The 19,800-nt window shown below is 40.8% G+C and overlaps 1 protein-coding gene across 1 annotated transcript; it reads left to right on the forward strand.

Annotated features, from left to right (window-relative positions):
* The first annotated feature begins 1,966 nt into the window (after positions 1 to 1,966).
* myh9a (myosin, heavy chain 9a, non-muscle) lies at positions 1,967 to 19,754 on the forward strand. Its single transcript, XM_056749817.1, has 41 exons — positions 1,967 to 2,110; positions 5,213 to 5,544; positions 6,453 to 6,609; positions 6,716 to 6,743; positions 6,820 to 6,913; positions 7,391 to 7,411; positions 8,069 to 8,161; positions 8,248 to 8,311; positions 8,908 to 9,006; positions 9,582 to 9,725; positions 9,849 to 9,944; positions 10,029 to 10,300; positions 10,385 to 10,558; positions 10,657 to 10,830; positions 10,916 to 11,030; positions 11,306 to 11,496; positions 11,585 to 11,706; positions 11,839 to 11,908; positions 12,087 to 12,247; positions 12,602 to 12,710; positions 12,811 to 12,942; positions 13,033 to 13,239; positions 13,409 to 13,546; positions 13,856 to 13,979; positions 14,101 to 14,272; positions 14,469 to 14,681; positions 14,861 to 15,005; positions 15,082 to 15,288; positions 15,373 to 15,477; positions 15,567 to 15,719; positions 15,800 to 16,048; positions 16,136 to 16,348; positions 16,543 to 16,755; positions 16,924 to 17,085; positions 17,183 to 17,311; positions 17,401 to 17,489; positions 17,607 to 17,730; positions 17,811 to 18,019; positions 18,153 to 18,261; positions 18,416 to 18,588; positions 18,685 to 19,754. Exons 2-41 carry the CDS (start codon positions 5,218 to 5,220, stop codon positions 18,791 to 18,793), a joined length of 5,886 nt encoding a protein of 1,961 aa, XP_056605795.1. The 5' UTR covers positions 1,967 to 2,110; positions 5,213 to 5,217; the 3' UTR covers positions 18,794 to 19,754.
* The last annotated feature ends 46 nt before the right edge of the window (positions 19,755 to 19,800 follow it).

The following is a 19,800-nucleotide window of genomic DNA, read 5'->3' on the forward strand; positions in this document are numbered from 1 at the left end:
GAAACACACCCTTTGTATGCCTGCTATTTACATTATGGATAAGATTACGAATACTGCAGCGTATATGAAGCACAACACTGCCGTTTAAGTTGGGGGAAGTTAGATGTCTGTTTTTTTTCTTATTGTCCTATCAGGTGAGTGGTCGTGTAGTGACAAGTCTTGTGAATTTATCTCTCCATCTTTCGTGGGTTAGAGGAGGGGGGGGCGATGGGGTTTAATTCCAGTGCTGCCAGCATTAGACAACGCCCCTTACTCTCTCGCATACCATATAAGGCAGAATCATGCACCTGAGGCAGGTGGACACATAGCTACAGTACTCAGTGCTCGTTCCTTTTTTGACATTTTGCTGTTTCATAACGTTGCATTCGATTTTAGACTCTTATTTCCTTGTTGCAACAACACTTCAGTGTTCTGACATTTTGCCACCAGCAGGACTACTTTAACTGTGTTTTTTGTCTTGTTTCAAGCTGTATAAACTTGTATATGACTCTTATCCCAGTGAAGCACAAATGAAGATATTCTGAGAAATGTGTCCAATTGGGGGCTAATGTTGTTTGCTTAAACAACACTCTTTAAACTATCTCCTTTTGTGTTCTGCAGAAAGAAAGTCATACAGGTTTGCAATGCCTGGGGATAAAAAATGATGCAAGAACTTTAATTTTCAGCTGAACTGTCCCTCTTACTGTGACCTCACTTGAACTTTGACCTGTCGATTTGCATACAAAGGAGTTTTGTTTGCCTCATTTACAACAACAGTAAAGCATTTGCAATAATCAATCGACTGTCCCACATATACAAATACAGAAAATAATCTACATCTCTAACCCAGTTTATCATAACTTGACCCCATGTTTCATGATATCCTGTGGGTGACTCATGCACTATGGTATCAGAGTCTCTCCTTTTCTCCACAGCACGACTCTTAAACTCTGAAAAATAATCACTGCAGGGCTGCAGGTATAGACAAAGCTGCACATTCCTTTGCCCACTGACACCCCCCATCAGCACTTTTGCAGCACTCATATGACCCTCATGCATTAAACATGTTGATTTATGTAGCGTGCGACTCATTAGCATCATAAATGTCTGGCTTTCTTGAACTGCTGCTGTACTCTGACTAACACCTGACTTTAGTTTGAAAGTATATTTATAAAGCATGAAGTGAATAAAGAAATAGTTCATAAAAAGATCAGTAATGTAAAGAATTTGTTTCAAGTGAATGTTCAAAAATCAGAGAACAATAGTGAAAATGATTTGAATTCTGTTAAATCCAAAATGTTTAGTTGCAAATGACAATACCAGCATATCGAGGAGGGATGTTCCAAAAACTATGTTCTATGCTTTGATGGAGCGTAGTCACTTCCTGTGTCCCAATTTATACTTGGTTTAAAAAGTATGTGCTCTTATTGTAATAATAAATAAAGGTGTAGCCAAAGAGTATGCGAATACCATGACATATTAACATTGAAGTGAGTGTTGTTGCCAGAATAAAACTTACTGGATTTAATAATTTCTTAATGAGTTATTTCTCATGCAGTTTTTCACAATAATAAATCGATTATTGATTTTTTATTAATAAAATGCAATGTCACAAACCATCAGATAGCTCTGCACTTCTTTATCATACAGGTACTTTAAATATATTTATTTAAATATTACAATTTGGGCAAAATGATTTGTCACAAAACTCCGTATACTGTAGGCATATATATTTAATGACATACAAGAGTTCAGATCGAATTATGTTTAGGCATTTTTGTGTTAAAGTTTTATATTAAAGACGTTTATTATTCGTGCATTATTTATATATGAATTGCTTTATTTAACTAATATTTTGGGAAATGTAGACATTTTATGGACAACTGAAATTACATCGACACAGGGGTGGGCGGGGCGATGTCGAGAAGTCGTCTGCGTTTGGACACGCCCACACAGCTGATTTAAGAGAGAGAGGGAGTTTGTCAAGAGAAGAGAGGAAACTGCAGAACGCAGATGAGCCGTCCGGAAAATATCACAAACTCCAACAGTCTTTGAGTATATTTGTCACGTCATCCGTAAACAGTTTGGATAAAGCAGGTCTTACGAAACAGCGCCGGCGAGAAATCACCAGGTGAGCGAACATTTAAAACACTGTTACGTCCTCTCAGGTCGAGCGCGAGATGCGCACACCTGAATCTGTTCTGCGCAATCAGCCGGTGCGCGCGCGTTATGTGATTAAATTCCACTTTTTCATGGCAATTGAAACCACACAATAAAAACTGGATTGAATTTGTGAGTTTGAACTCATTTAAGTTGAATCGATTGAATTGTTATTTTAATTATTATTTAACATTATTTGACTTTACTATTTTACAGAAACTGCGCGATTTAACTTCTTATTCAACAGGTCGACCGTTATCTGTAACATATCTCTGGTCAGATTATCTGCAAACTGCTTGTGCAACACGCCCAGTCTCAGTTTGGCTCAGCCCTGAGGATACACATTCAGCTCCTGTTACACTGAACATTGCGACAGTAACAGAGTTGAATATAAATGATTAGATTTCCAAGTAACGTCTTTTGCACTGGAGCTGTTTTAACTTGTGTGCTCGTCTTCCATGCGTTGCTTTTGGCATTTAAACTATAGCCTAATGAAGGATTGAACATCAGCCAAGATCAGGAATGTGCTGGTGGAGGGATAAAATAAGGCATGCTAATGCAGGTGACAATGAAGACCTGACTGGAGTATTTAAAACGCATACTTCTACATGTATGCATTTGGCTTAGAAGTCGGCATATTTGCATTATTTGCCTATTTGCCTAAACTTTTGTCATACCTGACAAACCTGTATGACTTCAAAGTCGTCTTGCATTGTGTTGACACAAAACCACATTCCTCACAATATAGAGAATTTGTGTTCAACAGAAGGGGTCATCTTACACGAGTCTTGATAGGTGAATCAAGTTTTTATTTTGGGTGAACTGAATGTTATTATTTTTTTGCGTGGTATGCACGTTTTGTCATTTATCTTGGAGCGTTAACGTGAAATTCAGAGAACGAGCACAAACATGTTGCCTTGTAAAGTCTTGTGCCAAAGCCTGACGCTCTTGAGGAAGTGTGTCAGCACGGTGAAGCAACTTTTCAATATCAACACTCCACAAACCATTTGTTCCTTCACGAGGGGCAATTTGTTCCTCTTCTGCTTTGTCATTGAAATGAATGCACACATTTTGTGTCTCTTAGCCAGATAGTAAACGTGTGCCTGTCACGAGCATTGACTCACAGGGACCGTATCTGAGCTGTTAATGAACTTGAAGAGAGAGAGATGACCCTACACTAATCTCCTTACGTCTCTCACACACAATCTTACAGTAAAGCTGTGCTGTTGGCATCTGTTTACACGCTCTACAGGAGCTACTTTACCTCTTTCACTTCACATGTTGCATTGGTCTCCTGGCTGCTTCTAGGATCCTGTTTCTTCTTTCTGACGGTCTAGGTTAGGATTTGCTGGTTTCAAATGAGTGTTCAGAGTTCATGGGTTGCTTGTGCATGCGTAGTGTGAATAGTCCGAGGACTTGCTTTCCCGTAAGTCCTGCTTTTCTTGGATGGGTATATTTAGGACACTGGTGTATTTACCTGAATCTGATTAATCCCAACTGGAAGATGCAATTCAGCAACCTAGTTTGCCAGAATTTCGAATTTTAAGTGTGACTGCAAAAGCAATTTTTAGATTAGTTCTATAGCAAACAATTTTAAATTGTACTTTGGTTTGGAAAATGCCTTTTAAGGTCCGGTGTATGAAATTTGGCCGCATCAAGTGGTGAGGTTGCGAATTGCAACCAATGTCTGACTATACTTACGGAACTACTCTAAAGAGCAGTTTGTCCATTTAGGGTTGCTGTAGAAAGAACATGGTGAATTACTGAAGACAAGTTATGTATATTATATTGCATTTCTGTCAATAGATCCTCCAAAAAAATACACACTGGACCATTAAAGGTGAGATTCCATTCACACGAAAAGACAATCAGCTTTTGGAGAGTATCAAGCATCACTATTCTCACAAGAAATGTGTGATTCAAATCATGCATTTTAGCACACTATATTTTTTTAAGATTCGTTTACTTGGTCTTGAAAAGGAGAAGGAACTTGCATAACTTAAATTCAACGGTTTAATTTGCCCTCTGACTGTTTCTTAACTAGTACTGCAATTTTTTTTAAAGTGTAGCACTTGACATTTATCAGGTGAAATTTAGTTCTTTTTGACGCAAGATGTAAATTTGTGCTTTGTTTCTAAACCCTTGAGTCTTGAGCAAGGTGTGGCAGAAAATGATATTTATCTTTGTCCAAACTTGTTGAGGAATGACTCCTTCAAAGCAGATGTGCTCTCCACTTCAAAGAGATTCTGGGTCTGTCTGTGTGTATATGCTATATGTTTGCAGGATGAGGAATGATTTATGGTTATTAATGTGCGAAGCATAGGAAGATTCAATTGATGGACTGCCCAGCTTCTGATGGAGAAAAGCATTGGGATTTGAAATGTTCCAATATTTTGTCCAGAGATAAGAAACTGAGCAAGGAAAATTGGGGCGGAGTTGGAATGTATGAAATTTGGGTAATGAGGATAAAGATGTTTGACTGGACTGTATGGAATACATGCACTGATAATGATGATATTGGTTGTTTATGCCGGGTCTGGGGGTGGGTAGGGGGACATTGGGCCCCCCCAGATCTTTCCTGGGCTCCTCCAAAATATCCAGTTTGCAATTAAAATATTACAAATTAAATACTTAAAATCAAAACTTACTAAACACTTACTTGTACTTGTAAAGGTGTGTCAATGAATCACAGAAAAATGTAAAAATGATGCATGAACCATGATTATATACCTGCCCAACCAGAATATGTGATTGCCCACCAGTCGAGCCAGCCTAGTACCAGGCCTGACATGACTCTTCTGTGGAACACAAAAGATATTTCGTGAAATGTCTCTGTGGTTTTGTGGCCATACAAATAGACGTCAATGGGGCTCCAGTGTTATGTGGTTTCCAACATTCCTCCAAATATAATTGTTTGTGTTCCGCGGAAGAAAGTCCTACCAATTTAAAAAGATATGTGGGTGATAAAATGATTTTTGGTGAACTGTCCCTGTAATTCTCAAATCCTCTTTCTGTGACGTTAGTCTTATCAGATGACTTAATACTTAACGTTTACTTTATCTCTTGCATGTAGCCAAAATGTCAGACGCAGAGAGGTTCCTCTATGGCGACCGCAACACCATCAATGACCCTTTGGCTCAGGCCGACTGGTCTTCTAAGAAGCTGGTTTGGGTTCCCTCGGAGAAGCTTGGCTTCGAGGCTGGCTCCGTCAAAGAGGAGACTGGAGACGAGTGTCTCGTGGAGCTCATCGACTCCGGCAAGAAGATCAAGGTGAATAAAGATGACATCCAGAAGATGAACCCACCCAAATTCAGCAAGGTGGAGGATATGGCCGAGCTCACCTGCCTGAATGAAGCCTCTGTGTTACACAACCTGAGAGAGAGATACTTCTCCGGGCTCATCTATGTAAGTCTGGCTAAAGTCTGTTTATTATGTTTGGTTATTTTTTTGGAAATAAATGACCATTTTGGGAGTTGAGATGGTTAAATAATAATAAAAAAAATAGGTGATTTTAAAAATATGTTTGTGCACAAATGGATTTAAAATGCAGTGTTAGACGAGGCTCAAGCACTGAGAAGCATATATCAGAAGTAATAAAATTGATTGATTTTATGATGAGGAACAGTGATGTTATAAAATATTTTATTTCCGCCTGAGATATTTTCAGTTCCACATAGTAAACTTTAGTAGTTTCAGGGGATCCACAGCACCGTTTATAGTATAATAGAGAACCATTTAGCACTGGATGTTTACATTTTAAACTGATCTGTAAACATCTGTTCCTAACATATACAGCTGCAGAAAGAGTTGAGAGACAATTTTAAAATTATTTTCAGTTTTTTTATTTACTATTTAGAAGTGTGTGTTTAGGTCAATTATCATTTTTGTTTGAACAACTAGTTCATATTCAAGTTTAAGCAATACAACAGGAACATTTCTACATGCATTTAAGGAAAAAGCGTGTGCTAAATGTAAAAAGTTCAACAATTATTTTGTGATATCCTGGGTTTTTATTTGTCGTGTCATGCTGTCAGTCTTTCACAATAAGAGTGACTTTATCACTCTTGAGGTTTGAATTTTTTGAAATTCAACAGACACTGAATTGAAATGGCCACAATACATCTAGAAATGCTGATTAAATGAACATTTGAAATGGTCTCTTCATTTTTTCCGTGAGGAAATTGAAAACTTAGACTTTGTCACTGCTACTTATTCAGGAGTTTTTGGAACTTGGTTACTTGATTAAAGATGACGTATGAAACCCAGTTTTGCCATGGCTTAAACTTTCATTGTTCAAAAAAACAATATTTCAGACGTACTCGGGTCTTTTCTGTGTGGTGATAAACCCATACAAGCATCTGCCAATCTACACAGAAGAGATCGTTGATATGTACAAAGGCAAGAAGAGGCATGAGATGCCGCCTCATATCTATGCCATCACAGACACGGCTTACAGGAGCATGATGCAGGGTGAGAACATCTTGTTCATTTTGATTCGGTGCAATGCTTAGATGACACATGCTAGCTGCCGTTTATCGTAATAGATTAACACATTCATTCTTCTTTCTCTGTTTAGATCGAGAGGATCAGTCCATATTGTGCACGTAAGTTTGGCATTCAGGTGATGACACAACTGCTGTAAGAAATTGTCCAAATTTTAATTTCATTTTCTTTCACCAGAGGTGAATCTGGTGCAGGAAAAACCGAAAACACCAAGAAAGTCATCCAGTATCTCGCACATGTGGCGTCGTCCTCCAAAACGAAGAAAGATCCAGTGAGTTTCGGAGCTGTTCTCATAGTGTCCTTGTTGTCTTTAAAGCATTAAAATGTGAAAAATATTTGTTTTGCTTCTGACACAAAATCATCAGGGAAATGTTGTGTTCTGATTTTGTCTCTGCCCCTAAAGTTCTGTAGATTTAAATGCACAAAGCTCGTCTTCATTCCATTCCATCCCCCAATTTGTCATAGTGATTATTTTGTTTATTTAAACCCTGTGGGTTTGATTAGATTCCTCTCTCTGTCATTTGAACAAGGAAGTCAGAATTCTGTATATTACGCATTCCTCTATCAGGTCTGGACCCGTTCTCTGCATCTCCATTAGCAAGAGTGTCTAAATACTTGCAGGTTTATGATAATGTTAAGCTCTTGTAGAGAGTTCTGTTGACCTGTTCAGTTGTACGGTTGAGCTTGTCTCAAAGGAACAACTCCTTGTGTTTTTTGCCAATTTGAGATTTTCTTTCTCGTCTCCTAGGGCAGCATCACCCTGTCACATGTGAGTCCCCCATTCAACCATACCTTTCTCAACTCTCTTCATGTTTTCCTTGTCTGCTCATGTGATCTGTCTCCTCACAATGGTCTTCTGGGGCTTTAATTATATGGTGTTGTGTTGCAGTCTCCTCCTAACTGCTTCACCAAACATCCGAACACTTGTGTGTCGCAGATGTGGGTGCACAAATGGTCTTCACTTTTAATAATCTTGTTAAAATCTGGGATCTGTTTCCATATTGGTAGTTTTGGGATTGTTGGGTGTTTTCTAAGCTCTGGTCTATATATCTCTGCGTTCCAAAGCCTTTCAAAAGCTTTACCCTCCGGAGTGAGAGCATCAAAGGGTTGAAGGGTGTAGGGGACCAAACAAATATTTCTTAAAGTGCCCTTCTGCGTCATCTTGTGCCCATAAGGGAGCGCCATCGGCACAAAAAATCATGGGAACCTGAAGGGTCCATCAGTTGTTCCCTTTGAAATCCTTCATGCCGAAGGGCCCTTTGAAGTGGCCAGTTCTGAGCACTTCGGTTTAGAACGACCCTTCAATTTGGCGTCCAGGCTTGTTTTCACTATGAAGTGCCCTTCGGAGGGTGATGTATCCCATTTGGAACGCACTGTATATTTCAGTCTCCTGCCTTTTATGGATTTAATGTATTTTGTCTGCTAGGGGGAGTTGGAGAAACAATTGCTTCAGGCTAACCCGATTCTGGAGGCCTTTGGCAATGCCAAGACTGTAAAGAACGACAATTCCTCTAGATTTGTAAGTGGACAAATGAAAGTACATTTTCAGCCCTTTGTAAATGTCCTAGATGTTGGTACAAATCACTGTTTGCTTTCATTTCACAGGGAAAGTTTATCAGGATCAACTTTGATGTGAACGGTTACATCGTTGGAGCCAACATTGAGACATGTATCCTTTTCATTTTGGTGCTGATGTGTGAACACTAATAATATAAAGTTTTCCTGTAGATAAACTGGTGGAGCATTGCAGAAGCAGTGCAAAGGTCATTTTGTGTGTTTGTCATCAAACCAAACAAAAAATAACTTTAGTGCAATGGTTTGTTTAGATCAAAACGTCTGCTTGATGCATTAATGGAAATTTAAGAAAAGATGTCACATGTGAAAAGCACATTTATGAAAGGTAATTTAAAGTGAGAGTTCACCCAACAAAATTAAAACACCCTCTAGTCATTTCAAAGCTTTGACTTTCTTCCGCAGAACACAAAAGATATTTTGAAGAAAGTTAGTAACCGAACAGCGCTGGGATCCAGTTAACAACATATTTCAAAATATCTCCTTTTGTGTTCTGTGGAGGAAAGAATGTCATGCAGGTTTGAAATGACAGGACGGTGGTACAATTTAAAAAAAGTTAATGACAGAATTTTCCTTTTTGTGTGAACTATTGCTTTAACTACCACCTGTGTGAAGGTGAATGTGTTTTTTTTTATTGAGATCTCAAGGCCTGTGTTGTCACCAAATCAGTTGGTTCTTGAACAATCGTCTCAGATCTTTTGGAGAAATCTCGTGCGATCAGGCAGGCCAAGGATGAGCGCGCCTTTCACATCTTCTATTACTTGCTGACAGGAGTGGGAGACAAACTACGCTGTGAGAATGATCCACTTACATTGTTGCATTTTCATGCAGAACACATTTGAGCTTTTAATATTAACATACAACAAGAAGTCAAGTTAATGAAAGCAGTCGTCAATAGTCTAATATTCATTTTAAAGGAGAAATGTTTTACTCACCCTCATGCCATCCTCGATGATTACAAGTTTCATTCTACAGCAGGAAACAATCTGAATCATTAAAATAAAAACTGTCTTTTCCCAGCTTTGTGAAGCCCCTGTTTTGAAGCTTAAAAGACAATATTTTGACCAGATTTAGATTTTGAAGTCACGTTAGATTTTGAACATGTATATAGGTGCAAACTACACAAGTTAATGGCGGCTCGCCGGCTCCATGTGGAATCTCATTGGTTCTTGCAAGCTGCCACTACGTATGTAGTTTTCACATCTATACAGGGCTTAACGTGAACTTTTTCCTCTAGCTGGAGATATTTATCAAGTTTAGCCAATGATTTCAACCCTGAACTCTCATGTAGCGGTGAAGTGGGTTCTTAAAAGATGGAGTCTCAACATCATAGATTTATGAATTTTAATGTTTGTCCTCTCTTACAGCTGAGCTTTGCTTGGAGGACTACAGCAAGTATCGTTTCATGTCAAATGGCAATGTTACCATCCCTGGACAACAGGACAGAGAGCTTTTTGCAGAAACCATTGATGCCTTCAGGATAATGGGCTTCCCGGACGATGAACAGACAGGTATTGAGACTTAAATGGGACGCTCTCGGTTATTATGGTGTTAACTGTGTCATGGGTTGAAGAAGATTTCTCAGGTCATAAGGTCCATTGAGGTGTAATTTGTATTGTTTGCTGTCGTCCCAGGTCTGTTTAGGGTTGTGTCCGCTGTGCTGCAACTGGGAAACATGAGTTTCAAAAAAGAACGCAGCTCAGACCAGGCCTCCATGTCTGATGACACGGGTATAGAAATTTGGCTGTCCATAATAATTGTTTTCAATTGTTGAGCTTGATCAATCAGATTTAAATATGCGTCTCTCTAATCAGCTGCTCAGAAAGTGTGCCACCTCTTGGGCATGAACGTGACTGATTTCACCCGTGCCATACTCATGCCACGCATCAAAGTGGGCCGTGATTTCGTACAGAAGGCTCAGACTCAGGAACAGGCAGAGTTTGCCGTGGAAGCTCTGGCCAAAGCCACATATGAAAGGTTGTTCCGTTGGCTGGTTATGCGTATCAACAAAGCTCTAGACAAGACTAAGCGCCAGGGAGCTTCTTTCATCGGAATCCTGGATATCGCTGGATTTGAGATCTTTGAGGTGTTGATGGATGGCTGTAATTAGTTCCTTATATCTTATTTTGAGTTCCAATAGACCAGATTTACTCAATTGTTCTGTCTGTAGCTGAACTCATTTGAGCAGCTCTGCATCAACTACACCAATGAGAAGCTCCAGCAGCTCTTCAACCACACCATGTTCATCCTGGAGCAGGAGGAGTATCAGCGTGAAGGCATCGAGTGGAGTTTCATCGACTTTGGTCTCGACCTGCAGCCTTGTATTGATCTAATTGAAAAGAATGTAGGTTTATCTTTCTTTGCATTTTGTAAGATCCGATGAGTTTTTAGGGACTTTTCAAAAACAGCAAGGCGGGTTTAGTATCTCATTTCTCTTCCCAGACTGGTCCTCCAGGAATCTTGGCTCTGTTGGATGAAGAATGCTGGTTCCCCAAAGCCACTGTTAAATCATTTGTTGAGAAGGTCGTCCAGGAACTGGGCAACAATCCCAAATTCCAAAAGCCAAAGAAGCTCAAAGATGATGCCGATTTCTGTGTTATTCACTACGCTGGCAAGGTGAGAACCCTTATGTGTTTTGAGACAATTCCGTTCAATTCTCTGTAGAAGTGTTTCATCCATTGGTTTGTCTGGCCCGCCACAGGTTGATTACAAGGCAAATGAATGGCTTATGAAAAACATGGACCCTCTAAACGACAATGTGACCACCCTGCTCAACCAGTCCGGAGACAAGTTTGTGTCTGAACTCTGGAAGGATGGTATGTTATGTGTCAAAACAATAGATGTTTTAAAATGTTGTTAGTTTTAAAGGATTGCATGTATATCTAAGGAGTTTGACGACAATCCACCTGCTACATTGAGCTTTTGTGTGTCAGGCTTTTAGGTCGTCATAGAGTAAACAGAGTCTTCCTATGCCAGTGTGTATTATGCAGGTGGTCTGCTACTGTTCATCTTGGACACTAAAAGACTCCACAATTTAACTTGAAGGTTCTTCTTAAAAGTCTTTGTAATATGGTTTGTTTCGCTTAATCAGTGGACCGAATAGTGGGGTTGGATAAAGTGGCAGGAATGGCCGAATCCATGCACGGAGCCGTCAAGACCCGTAAGGGAATGTTCCGTACTGTAGGACAACTGTACAAAGAGCAGCTGACCAATCTAATGACCACCCTGAGGAACACCAACCCTAACTTTGTCCGATGTATCATTCCCAACCATGAGAAGAAGGTGAGGAGAGATGAAATTTGCGTCTTGTCATGACAAATTATGTGCTGCCTTTTGGTGTCCTCTCACAATTGTAACCGCTGTGTTTTAGGCTGGTAAATTGGTACACCACCTTGTTCTAGATCAACTCAAGTGCAATGGAGTTCTAGAAGGAATTCGAATTTGTAGGCAAGGGTTTCCCAACCGCATCGTCTTCCAGGAGTTCAGACAAAGGTATGAATCGACAAGATTTCGGGCATAAATGTGCTATTTGTTTATTTGACAACTTGAAAGCATAAATATTTATTTTCTCCAAGTTAACTGGCTTCTCGGACTGCTCTTTATTTTTCCTCAATGTATTTTCAGATATGAGATCCTCACACCAAATGCCATCCCCAAGGGCTTTATGGATGGAAAGCAGGCTTGTGTCCTCATGGTAAGTGGTTGATGCAGGATTTCATTTTTTTTTTTTAAGGTTCAAGGTCCCACAAATAAATAGTTCTTCATTTTAAGACTGTACATTTTAAAATTGCTTGATGATTTGCACTCACTTTTAGAAAGAAAAGCACAACTTGCATGCATATCAATGGAGTATAAACTCTTGTCTTTCTCAGATCAAGGGTCTGGAACTGGATGCTAACTTGTACCGTATAGGTCAGAGTAAAGTGTTCTTCAGGGCTGGAGTTCTTGCTCACCTGGAAGAGGAAAGGGACATGAAGATCACTGATGTTATTATCACCTTTCAAGCCTGGTGTAGAGGATATGTTGCTAGAAGGTAGAAACCAGTACCAGATTTTGATACAGATTGATGAGTTTGTTCCTTAAGGAAAACGTACTGTTAAAAAAAGCATCTGCAAGACTATAAATGTAAATGGGTTACTTTACCAGGACAATGCATCTTTTGCAAACTGAGAACGGTTAAAAATGGTCCGTCTCTGCAACCATGTTTGCAACCTTTAATGTGTAATTTGGTTAAACTTGTCCTGAAATGCTATGTCCTACATCAGGTAGCTGGTCCCTTTGGTCAATAGCTTTACAGACCGAGATATCTGTGACTGTTCTCATCAGGAAACTGAAAATATAATTCAGGACTGTTAGACAATAATAGCGTTGGTTTATTTTTACGTAGGGCCTTTGCTAAGAGGCAACAGCAGCTGACAGCTATGCGTGTGATCCAGAGAAACTGCGCTGCTTACTTGAAGCTCAGGAACTGGCATTGGTGGAGACTCTTTACCAAGGTAGCCATCCAAATATAATTCTCATTTCCATCTCTAGGTTAATGCACCTTGCCTCAATATGTTAATCTAAGAATTTAAAGCAATATCTTCAATTCTCTAGGTCAAGCCTTTGCTGCAGGTAACCAGAGAGGAAGAGAAAATGATCGCTAGAGAGGAAGAGTTGGTTAAGATGAAGGAGAAACAGCAGGAGGTTTTGGATCAGCTGAAAGAGTTTGAGACCAAACAGCAGCAGGTATTTGTAGATCTCACTGGTGATGCCATCATTGCAGAAAAAAAAATGTCAGTTCATAAATTCAACATTTAACATTTTTCTCCATGACAGTTAAATTCGGAGAAGTTGGCACTTCAAGAGCAGTTGCAGGCAGAGACTGAGCTGTGTCAGGAGGCCGAGGAGATGAGGGCTCGTCTTGCCGCACGCCAGCAGGAGCTGGAGGAGGTCCTGCATGACCTGGAGTCACGTCTGGAGGAAGAGGAGGAGAGAGTCGTGCAGTTTCAGACTGAGAGAAAGAAGATGCAGCTGAACATTGGGGTAAGCGATGGAGCGAGATGGAGAGGATTTTTGTACTAGTTTGATTTACACCTGTGTAGGGATGGAGTTTGGGAAGCATCATTTGAGCTTTGCTGTTTCTTGGACCAACTGGCTACTTTTTCTGGAAGATTTCACAAGACAACTTAGCCAGGTTCTCATTCTTCCTCAGGAATTGGAGCAGCAGTTGGATGAGGAAGAAGCCGCCAGACAAAAACTACAGCTGGAGAAGGTCACCATGGATGCTAAAATGAAGAAGATTGAGGAGGACATCATGGTTCTCGATGACCAGAATGCCAAGCTTTCCAAGGTCTGACAACAAATGCTTTTACAAACCTTACTTTGTTGTCTGCTGAAAGGTGTAGTTGAAAATAAAAATGGTCATTAATTCATGTGTATGTAAAACTATGCTCTGCAGAATGAAAATGATAGGTGAACTATCCCTTTACCTACACACAACATTGTAAAGGTTCTCTATTCATTCCAAATTTTATGGAATATTTAATCAAGAACCAATACAAAGTTATATAAATTGGACCATTTTCCAATGGTTTATACCCACTTTCAGCAACTGTCTATTAAACTGGTGTAAAAACTCAATTCATGTTTGTGTATACAGGAGAAAAAACTGCTGGAGGAAAGAATCTCAGAGTTCACCACTAACCTGGCCGAAGAGGAGGAGAAATCCAAGAGTTTGCAGAAACTCAAGAATAAACATGAGGCCATGATCACTGACCTAGAGGGTAAGACCATCCAGAGCCATGGGATAATCTAAGTGGAAGTGCAGTCCAAAAACTGTCCCAATATTACAAGTTGTTGCACAACTAAAGCTTCAGTTCAGATTTCACATTTACACTCTGTCAGATCGTCTGAGGAAGGAGGAGAAACTCCGTCAGGAGCTGGAGAAGAACAGGAGGAAGCTGGAGGGTGACTCTACGGAGCTCCATGATCAAATCGCAGAGCTGCAAGCTCAAATCGCAGAGCTCCGTGCTCAACTAGCTAAAAAAGAGGAAGAGCTCCTGGCTGCACTGGCGAGGTGCGTGAACTATTCTTTTTTTACAAATCCAACCAGGTCCTTAATCTGTAGGGTTGGATTGAAATGATATGGCTTTTACTCCTTTGCTGAAGTACAATAAAGCAGAAGGCTAACTTTCAAGCATTCTCAATTTCATCCTGCGCCTGCCACTTCCTCTCTAGCTCTTTCAGCTGATCCTTACTGTTTCTAATTGTAGGATTGAGGAGGAAGCTGCGCTGAAGAACGCTGCCCAGAAGAACATTCGTGAGTTGGAGGCACAGCTCTCAGAGCTGCAGGAAGACCTGGAGCTGGAGAAAGCTGCTCGTACCAAAGCAGAAAAACACCGCAGGGATCTGGGAGAAGAACTGGAGGCTCTAAAGACTGAACTTGAAGATACTCTGGATTCTACCGCAGCCCAGCAAGAGCTCAGGTTAGCCGTGAGTAAAACTAACAGGACTAGTAAGGATGGAACGATGTCTATTTTTAATGCTTTAGAATGACATGAAAGTCATCAAACCTATGAAGTTAAAGTGGTGGAACAATGAAGCTTGTTGAACCTCAATGAGAGATTGAAGTTCATCATCAAAATGGTTATTTTGCTCTCTTCAGGGCAAAGCGAGAGACCGAGGTATCTCAGCTGAAGAAGAACTTGGAAGATGAGGCCCGTTCACACGAACAGCTCTCTGCTGAAATGCGACAGAAACACAACCAGGCCTTTGAGGAGCTCAATGAACAGCTAGAGCAGTCCAAGAGAGTAAGAACCATTGAACTCTCCTAAAGCATTAATGATTATCTGTGCTGCTTTAAACACAACTTGCTGTGTCCCTCAGAACAAGGCATCTACTGATAAAGCTAAACAGGCTCTGGAGAGCGAACGCAATGAGCTTCAGATCGAACTTAAGACGTTGACGCAAGGTAAAAATGATTCGGAACACCGAAGGAAGAAAGCTGAAGCTCAGCTCCAGGAGTTACAGGTCAAACACGGAGAGAGTGAAAGGCAGCGAGTGGAGCTGGCCGATAAAGTGACCAAGATGCAGGTATTTGAACGATGAACACGTTTGACAAAGTAATCACAGTGAGTAGATGTTTGTGCTTGATATGTTTGCCTTTTCAACATTCAGGCAGAGATTGAAGCTCTGCAAGGCTCCTTGAGCAAAGTGGAAAGCAAATCCATCAAAGCTTCAAAAGATTGTTCCACCGTTGAATCTCAGCTCAAAGACACACAGGTACAACATGGTCCTCATGTGCCACTACGTATCATACCACCAAACCCAACAGCTTTGGAACCTAAATTTCTTGTTTTATTTCGGCCTAGGCATTGTTGGAGGAGGAAACCAGGCAAAAGCTTGCGTTCTCTACCCGTCTTCGACAGCTTGAGGATGAACAGAACAACCTAAAAGAGATTCTGGAGGAGGAAGAGGAGAGTAAGAAGAATGTTGAGAAGCAGCTCCAAACCACTCAAACTCAGGTGTGTAACCTTGTTTTTCCAGGTCTATAACGCCTTTGACAGTGCTTTCTCGATCAGCATTCCATGTTTGCTTTTTTCAGTTGGTAGAGATGAAGAAGAAAGTCGAGCATGAGTCCCAGACTTTGGAGAGCGTGGAGGAAGGGAAGAAGAAACTGCAGAGAGAGGTGGAAAGCCTCATGCAACAGTTGGAAGAGAGGAACTCCGGCTACGATAAACTGGATAAAACCAAGAACCGTCTACAGCGAGAGCTCGATGATGTCCTTGTAGACCAGGCTCATCTCCGTCAGACTGTTCAGGAACTGGAACGCAAACAGAAGAAGTTTGACCAGGTAGAGTTGTTTTCTTGAAGGAATCATTGAATGGAAGATTTGTTGTTGTTTTGTGGTCCTTAAGTTAAACCACCCTGCTTTTTTCAGATGCTTGCTGAGGAGAAGAATATCTCTATGAAGTTTGGCGAAGAGAGGGATCGTGCTGAAGCAGAGGCTAGAGAGAAAGAGACCAGAGCTCTGAATCTGGCCCGAGAGCTGGAGGCCATGACCGACGTGAAAGATGAACTTGAGCGTGCCAACAAGCTGTTCAAAGCTGAAATGGAGGACCTGATGTCATCCAAGGATGATGTTGGCAAGAGTGTATGTAAAACTTGAGCAATATGTCGCAGTATGTCGCTTGTCAGGCCTCCAAAATTTGTGAAGATGTCATGGACATCTTTTGTGTGTTGTATTTTGTGGAAAGCATCGCAAACTGCATTGCATAAATCTGCTCCTAGTTTTAAGTCATCTATTTGGTGTTGCTAATACTTGAGCTCACGTTTTTCTTTGTTTAGGTCCATGAGCTTGATAGAGCCAAGCGTGGATTGGAACAGCAGTTGGTGGAGATGAAGACACAGATTGAGGAGCTGGAGGATGAGCTGCAGCTCACTGAAGATGCTAAGCTGCGTCTGGAGGTCAACATGCAGGCCATGAAGGCTCAGTTTGAGAGGGATCTCCAAGGCCGAGATGAGCAGGGTGAAGAGAAACGCAAGCAGTTGGTCAAACAGGTATGGCCTTAACTCTTTGACTTCTACAATCTAAGTTGTTCCCAAACCCTTGATTTCGGTTAAATCCTTCATTGGAACTTGATTGACCATTGATCTTGAATAAATTCACAACACAGTTTGATGTCTTCCCACTTCCGTTCTCTGACGTTGTGCTAAAATGTGGTTTAGGTGCGTGAGATGGAGGTAGAGCTTGAGGACGAGAGGAAACAGCGGGCGCAGGCCGTATCTGTGCGCAAGAAGCTTGAGCTGGACCTGTCGGAGTTGGCTGCTCAGATCGACGCTGCCAACAAGGCTCGAGACGAAGCCCTCAAACAGCTCAAGAAACTACAGGTACACATGTCCCGTCAACACAACAAATGCTTAGATTGACTTATGGATAAGTGACTTGTTTTTGTATACGTAAGATTATTTTCTCTTGCTTTCACAGGTGCAGATGAAAGACCAAATAAGAGAGTGTGAAGATCTGCGCCTGTCCAGAGACGAGGCCCTGAACCAGGCTAAAGAAAATGAGCGAAAGATCAAAAGCATGGAAGCTGAGATCATGCAGCTGCACGAGGTGCGTCGTTGTTCTTTTGATGACAAGAGAGTTCTGGGATTAGTTTAAGAATGAATATTTCTAAATCCCTTATCCCACTGTCTCTACAGGATCTAGCTGCTGCTGATAGAGCAAAGAGACAAATCCAGCAAGAAAGAGATGACCTACAGGAAGAGATGAACAGCCAGAATGCCAAGAAGTGAGTCACCAACTTTTTTTGTTGTTGTCTGGGATGGCATCCTACATACACATCACCTTGATTTTTATCTTGCACATAAAGTGTCCTAAATTGAGGCTTAATTGTTTCCTCCATCAGCTCGCTGAGCAGCGACGAGAGGAGGCGATTTGAGGCACGTATTACTCAGCTTGAGGAGGAACTCGAGGAGGAACATCTCAATGTGGAACTGGTCAATGATCGACTGAAGAAGGCAACACTGCAGGTATAGTTTTGAGATGTAGCAGAGATATTTTGATGTCTAATTTACTATTACTGGTGTAATGTTTTTTTATCAAACCTCAGGCTGAACAAGTGGGTGTGGAGCTGTCTGCAGAGCGTGGCAACAGTCAGCGTCTGGAGGGCATGCGCTCACAGCTGGAACGCCAGAACAAAGATTTAAAGCAGAAGCTTCAGGAGTTGGAAGGAGCAGTGAAGAGCAAGTACAAGTCTGCTGTTGCTGCCTTGGAGGCTAAAGTCGCCCAGCTTGAAGAGCAACTGGATATTGAGATGAAGTGAGTGATGATGCTTTTGAAATACTGCATAGTTTAAGAATGATCACTCTCAAACCCTCCAATAACCCTTAAGGATCTTCATTATTAGAGTAATAAGATTTCCTTCCATTTACACGGTTTCTTCACTCCTCAGGGAGAGGCAGCAGTCCACTAAACAAGTGCGCCGTGTTGAGAAGAAACTGAAAGAGGTCTTGCTGCAGGTCGAGGATGAGAGACGCAGTTCTGACCAGTACAAGAATGAGGTGGGCCATAGCGGAAACTCATACATGTTGTATTCACACTACTAGGAAAAGGGTGATACGGTGGAGGTGATGTTGAGTGGTCACAATTTGTGTGAACATTCTTCAGAATCTCTCGTTCTGGGAAAAAGAACAAATGTTTGATACAATCTTTCAGATTGAGAAGCTTAACACTCGTACGAAGCAGTTGAAGAGGCAGCTGGAGGAGGCAGAAGAGGAGTCGACTCGAGCGAACGCTTCCCGCAGGAAACTGCAAAGAGAGCTGGAAGATGCCACTGAATCCGCCGATGCAATGAACCGAGAGGTCAGCACCCTAAAGACCAAACTCAGGTGGGTAGTCTGATCAAGTTATAAAATATCACTTACGATACAGCTCTTAATTGTGAAAAAAGAACGAAAACTGTTACCCATGCGTGTCTCCTCCAGACGTGGTGATTTCAACGTTAACATACGACGCACAGTTGGACGCTCTGGTTTAGAGAGTGATGAGGATATGGACCAGAAGAACGAAGTGTCAGACACGACTCAGGAGTAATTCCCCCAATCCTGACGGTTTGATTTCGGCGTATGGCAGCTGGTCCTACAGATATTGTTCTTGAGGACCTATTATATGCCAAGCTTATTTCTGTCGAAAAGTTTTGTATGCTTGGAGAAATTGTATGCTAATGGTGTTCACTGCCCTTTTCAATATTTTAAAGCAGGTTTTGAGCCAAACTAGTACTTGCCATAATTGAGCAATTTATTTCAGAACTGATATGCAGCTTTTTCCATTCCTAGAAACTGGAAAAGTTCCGATGGCCTGATCTGTCTACCCTGCTGCCTTACAACTGAATGAATATTTCCCGTTTATGTTTTACATGGGCGACAAATTTATATCCACTTTCAAAATAAATGATGTCCGTTTTAATAACAGAGGAACTCCCATTTGTTACCTCATTACATGAAAAATGTTAAAAATATTATCAGCCAAAGAGAGATAGTTGCAGGTTTTTTAATGTTTGAGAGCACTTCAGCACCATTTTTGCCTTTTCATAATAGTTTACCATTTATTAACACTTCCACTCAATTTAAAACACTGTTTGCCTTAAGTTTGTAAAATACTGCAAGAGTTTTGCTGAAGTTGTTACTCAGGAAAAAAGTTTGCATCACTTATTATAGCAAAGTTAGTTTGAAACTTGGTTTGTTCTCTTTTGTTTTTGTTAACATATAAAAATCTATAATGATCACGCTTTTAGGGGAGGGTTCTGTGATAAAGCTCTTAATTCAACTTGCAACTTTTGCTACTTGAAAATGTATTTGCTAATATGCTTTTTCGTGTTGACCTGAATATTTTTGCTTGTAACCTCTGCATATTGAAACCCTGAACATTTCAGTGCAGTAGCGGTGTTAAGAACTGTCTTTGTGTATTCGTGATGGCTAAGATTTTTCCTCTTCTTTTTAATGTCACATGCTGTTTCATCTGATCAAATTATTAAAGCTTGGTCTTTTGTACCCTACATTTTTATTTGTTTTTTTAGAACAGTGGTATTTCATTCACAATAA

This window comes from Triplophysa dalaica, chromosome 6, assembly GCF_015846415.1.
Source record: "Triplophysa dalaica isolate WHDGS20190420 chromosome 6, ASM1584641v1, whole genome shotgun sequence".
Lineage (NCBI taxonomy): Eukaryota > Metazoa > Chordata > Actinopteri > Cypriniformes > Nemacheilidae > Triplophysa > Triplophysa dalaica.

Coding starts and splice junctions, on each gene's coding strand:
- myh9a (XM_056749817.1), top strand. CDS start 5,218: ATGTCAGACGCAGAGAGGTTCCTCTATGGCGACCGCAACACCATCAAT. Junction 6,744..6,819: donor GATCAGTCCATATTGTGCAC/GTAAGTTTGGCA, acceptor TTCTTTCACCAG/AGGTGAATCTGGTGCAGGAA. Junction 14,273..14,468: donor CTCCTGGCTGCACTGGCGAG/GTGCGTGAACTA, acceptor TTCTAATTGTAG/GATTGAGGAGGAAGCTGCGC.